The following is a 5,726-nucleotide window of genomic DNA, read 5'->3' as shown; positions in this document are numbered from 1 at the left end:
ATTGTATGACATGGTGATGGTAGAGTGAAACAAACACCTCACTATACACCTTTGAGATTGAGTGAAACACTTTCTTTGGTGAGGAATGGTTCCATGCACTATAGGATAATATTTTGCTTCGTTGTTGATCCCTCACAAGGCTTGTGCATCTGTTGTGTATTCTATATTATGTGAGCACCATAGTTGAAGCTTGATTGGCTAAGACTTCATTATATCTTGATTGATCTTTCTATGATGGGCAAAAATGAGTGATTTACTTTTCCTATAAGAGAAAGTTTTTGGTGTGCTAGACCATTGTAGCATGACTATGTTGTTTTGGCTGAGTTACATTTTGCTTGAGGACAAGCAAAGTTTCAAGTTTGGAGTTGTGATAACGGTTGAATTTACCCTTTTTGATACGAAAATAACCCTTTTTGACTTTGAAGTTTGCTCAAACTTTTGTGTTGTAGTTGACTTTGGTGAATAAGTGAATAGAGGTTATACTTAATGATTTTTATCACTGATTCCCTCAATTTTTTAGGATATTGGTATATTTTGGAAGAAGAACAAAAGTATCAAGGAAGTGGAACTCAAGAGGGACATTAAAGCACTAGAGAAGAAAAGCCAGTTGCATCGCAAGGCACCTAGTTGCCCTTTTCTGGGGCCCTCAGCGTCAGGACCTCGCAGTCACACTTGAGCGTCCTTCCAGGGGCGTTGAGCACCAGTACTCTCGCATGGGCGCCTGGTTGCCCCATTTGGGGCGCTGAGCACCATTCCTCTCGCAAAAACACCTGCTTGCCCCTATCTAGGACGCTCAGTGCCTGCTTGCCAATGAGTTAACACAATATAACAATATAATTATAATAATACAATTTATCAAATAACCTCTAATGGAAGATGCCTGAGGAGAGATCCTATTAAAGCTATGCGAGTGCGAATCTGACCTCCTCGAAGCTTCCTCCTTTGAGTATGACGCAACGAAAAGAACGAGAACATTAGATCGAGAGAGAATTCATTGACGAAAAATGAAAGAGAGCACGGACCTTAGGCAAAACCCTAGGAAACGAGAACATTAGTGGCATTATACCATACAAATAGTATCATTAAAACGAGAACATTAGTGGCATTATACTTATAATTGGTTCATTACAAATATAACATTAAAATATTTGTATATTTCTAATTATTAATTGTAGAGAGAAAAAATAAATTTGAGAGAGTTTAGTTAATATTAGAGAAAACTTAAATATTAAGAAATCACATAATTTCTATAACATTTAAAATAGAGCTTATTATTCATTGTATTTCTTGACTTTTATATTTAAACTTTAAACATAGAAACAAAATAGTGCATATATATGGTGCAACACTTTGGAATCATATGACTCATTGTTTGCAACAGCTTGAAATATGTTATTAAGGATAAAGTTGGATGAGAGATTTGAAGCCACATATAGGGGTGATGTCGTAGCCGCTGAAGCCTGCATCGTAAATAAGTTTTTCCCATTCATTTCTATCTCTTTCTTTTCCATTCAACATAGTGAGCATCACCAAGTCATAGTTCAGCTTCAACTCTGTCAATTCACTATCATCACTTGCTTCATCAATTGCTATGTCTACGATTATCACTTTTCCTTCTTTCCCTTTCCCTGAAATAGCGTCTTTGCAGTTCTTCAATATCTTCACTGCGAGCTCGTCGTTCCAATCATGCAGAACCCACTGCAAAACAATTGAAAATTTATCTAACAATTCAAATTATACAGTCATGCTATCAATTTCATCGCTTTTGTAAAAAATAACAAATATATATATATATATATATATATATATATATATATGTGTGTGTATATATATATATATATATATATATATATATATATATATATATATATATATATATATATATCGCTTAAAAGTCTCTATTTAGAAGAATTTAAATATATAGTTGTTTTTATATTCTCTAAGTCACTTAAAATTGTAGCAAAAACTTTAAATTCAAAACAAACAACAAAAACGTGATGAATGACTTTAACACTCGCGACAGACTTACAGAAATCATTATAGTATATTTTACTAAATGCAACCTCAGATTTTAAAATTTGTGTACATGTTTCATTAATCTTGTATTTTTACGGTTATAAAAGAACATCATTTTAGTCTTTATACTATCCACTTTTAATTTTAACTGTTCTTAGACTCTTAAGCTATAATGTTACTTCCTTCTATTTTTTTATCACAGGGATTAAAAGTAATGTGTGTGAACTAGAATGATATATTTTTATGTAGAGATTATAAATAGTTGTCTTATTTTTTTAAGTTGAATCGTGTGATTAAACTTCATGTTTAAATTAGAAAAGTTCATAAAATGGTAATGTTAGTTCTTTTAGTTTTTTTTTTCTATACACAAAATCTCAAAACCTTTCTTAAAAGAAAAAAAACCATTGTTCCATTTTTTATGACCGAAAATAAATATATTAAAATAACTAAATAAACTTATGTGTTTAACGCATTTATATTCATATTCTTTATAATAATAAAACATAATAAAATTATAATTATAAAAATAAATATAAATAACTTTCGTAATTTTATTATAGACAGTTTTTATTTATTAACTTAAAAATGGTTAATTTTTTTTAAAAAAATAATGAAATAGAAAGTGTTTAAATTAAAAGAAAAAATATATTTAAACACTATAATTAAATGTGGACAAGGAATCCTTTATACATATATATATATATATATATATATATATATATATATATATATATATATATATATATATATATATATATATATATATATTGATATAATATTATAGATGAAATGGTTGTTAACATGTAAGAATATTGTATTATTTACTAATTTATATACTTCAAAAATAGTTATTAATCAATAAACTGTTTTTCATTAAACAATTATGTCAAATAATGAGTATACTAACGAATTATTTAAATAACAACTTATGAAAACTACAAAATAAAATCACTTAAATTTGATAATAAATTATTTTCATACCGCAATTGATATTTCTTTTAATCTTTTTTCACTAGCTATATTTTAACCCGAGAATATCTTTAAATGAATATAAATTAATATAATTTATATTAAAAAAATATTCATACATTTTTTATATAAATATTATTTTAAAAAAGATTTACTTCTATAAATCATAACTATATTAGAAAATTTAATTATATAACATTTTGTGCCAACATATAAATTTATAATTTGACTAATAAAATATCTTCATATGAATATATATGGAATATGATTGTTATTATTGTTAATTATTAATTTTATTAATTATCTTAAAAAACATGTAATATAACAATTTTATGTCGATTTAAAATTTTATTTATTTGTTTACATTTAATTTATGCCACAAAAAGATATGTAATTCAATGTTCATTTTTTCATGTTGCATATATAACTTAAAAGAAATATAATTAATATTACTATTATTACTTCAAGATTATATTAACATTTTAGTATACTTTCTAATATTTATTCCTATTAAAATTATGTATATATTTAAAAGTTATCTCAGAAATAACGAAAGTAATAAATGTTTGCAAAGATTCTTATGAATTTAATGTTGATTTTTAACTTTTATATTACTGCGGTTTAAACGCAGTAACTGTATTTTAATAACTGCTGCTAAAATGCAAGATACTAGCTAGGAAGATCATTTCAAACCTAAGTTGACTTAAAGTCAGATTAAATTTTCAAATGATAAAGATTAGTGATGTGAGAATGGATTTTAATCCTGAACCAACCTAACCCATCACGAACCAACCTAACCCATCACGGGTTTGAACCGTATTGAGTTTGGGAAAAAATGTAATTTTTTTATACGGATTAATTTTCAATCCGGCTCACTTAGGATCGATTCACCGGGTTGAACCCGTGGTAGACTAAGTTAGCTCATCAACCCCACTTAATTTAATTTAATTATTTATTATTTTGTATTTTAATATTATTAATTAGTATTTTTTTTATTATATTGTAGATGGTGATAAAGAAGAAGAGGTTTAAAAAAAATTATAGATTTATCTATTCAAGATTCTAATATTATAAATGGACAAGTGATTTACATATTTTTGGATTATGCTTGGGTTGTATGATACTTTTTATTTATTTATTTTGAATTATTTTTGGAGTTTAACTTCATTTTAATATGAAATTTATTTAGATTTAAATTAAAAAATATATCATTTTTATTTTAAAAAAATTTATAATTAAATGAGTCAGTGAACCAAACCGTTTAATCCACCAACCCATAGTGGGTCAGATCGAGTTTGAATTTTTCGTTAATAAATAGACTGGGTTGAATTGACTCAATAAATTATCTGGATTGGATTAGTTCAATAAATGACCAACCGAAAGAGACCGGATGGAGCCTGATAATCGGATAACCGTTTCAACGGCTATAGCTAAAAACTGTGTAAAGCAAAAGGAATATAATTTAGAATGGGAAAAGTTATTATACCTTGAGTAAAACAGCATCAGCTGAAGGGATGGATTTGAACATATCCCCACCAACAAAGTTCAAATTTTCAGATCCAGTCAAGTTGGACACAACCTGTGGTTGATCAAACACCGTGCACTTCATGTGAGGGAAGAGTTCATTGATGAGACTCGTGACAGCACCAGTTCCACCTCCCACATCGACAAGGGAACCCAATCCCTCAAACACATGCTTGCACTCTTCCAGAGCCATCTTGAACATTCTAGAATCTGCTGCCATGGCTTCATGAAACATGTTAAGCGTATCAGATTCAGTGGTTTTGTTCAAAAACTCCCAGAAACTCTCACCGTTGGCACTCTCATACAGTGAGAGTTCCTTATCCTCAGTGAACCACTTGTTGGAGGAGTGCCACATATCGATGGAACTCGAATGAAGCGCGCCCTTAACAATAGGAGCCAAACACGTTGACTTGCTTCGGATCAGAAGCTTGGAAGGAGGGGTGAGATCATACACTGTTTCTTCTCCTCCTGCTCCTTCATGTGACGCCACTGTTGTTTTGGCGAAGAACCCATTATGTGTTAGAAGGCGCATGAATCGGTGGAGGACAGAGAGTTTTGAAGGGTGCAGTTTCAGTGCAGAGGCTAACTCAGAAATGCTCATGGGTTCTCCGTGGCCGTGGATTGCGTCCGCTATTCCTAGTTCCATGGCACACTTGAGAGCCATAGAGCTCACGAAGTTGTACACGTGTTTGTACAGGTGGATTTGAGCGTGATATATTTCACTCTCTTCTCTGCCATTGCTACAGAAACCCATTTTTGTTTTTGTTTTGAACGTACTTTACTACTTGTTCGGTTTATGCTTTTCGATGTATACGTAGTAGTAGTTCATCTTATATATGTTTAAATCCAGCTACAAAACAAACGCTAAGATTTTCTAATGGTCGTGTCCTTTGTGATGTGGAATTAATTCGTGGCAGTGGTGGGAATCTTGTGGTCATGGTCGGCCATATAAGTTTCGTCAGTTTACAAAGGTTGGTGGATTTGGGTTAGGTGTGAATGTATGATAATGACTGCTTCAACTCTTGACTTCTTTAATCATGAGTCAAGGCTTGAATTTTTAAGCAGTCATGGTTTTGTATCATATACCAAATTCTTTTTGGAATACAAATGTTTTCTTTGAGGTAGATAAAATTTTTTAACTATCTAAAAATACTAACTGTGGTATCAAAGTTACGTTCGATTATTGGACATAGATAAATTTTCAACTACTTTAAACA

At 30.1% G+C, this 5,726-nt stretch overlaps 1 protein-coding gene across 1 annotated transcript; it reads right to left on the bottom strand.

The window, feature by feature from the left end:
- Positions 1-1,366: 1,366 nt before the first annotated feature.
- LOC108341659 (isoflavone 4'-O-methyltransferase) lies at positions 1,367-5,263 on the bottom strand. The gene is made up of 2 exons (XM_017579316.2): positions 4,472-5,263; positions 1,367-1,698 (listed from the first exon to the last, which is right to left on the bottom strand). Exons 1-2 carry the CDS (start codon positions 5,261-5,263, stop codon positions 1,396-1,398), a joined length of 1,095 nt encoding a protein of 364 aa, XP_017434805.1. The 3' UTR covers positions 1,367-1,395.
- Between the last annotated feature and the right edge of the window lie 463 nt (positions 5,264-5,726).

Source organism: Vigna angularis, chromosome 1 (genome assembly GCF_016808095.1).
Source record: "Vigna angularis cultivar LongXiaoDou No.4 chromosome 1, ASM1680809v1, whole genome shotgun sequence".
Lineage (NCBI taxonomy): Eukaryota > Viridiplantae > Streptophyta > Magnoliopsida > Fabales > Fabaceae > Vigna > Vigna angularis.
The sequence above is the reverse complement of the archived record's forward strand: the minus strand, read 5'-3'. Positions and strand labels throughout refer to the sequence as shown.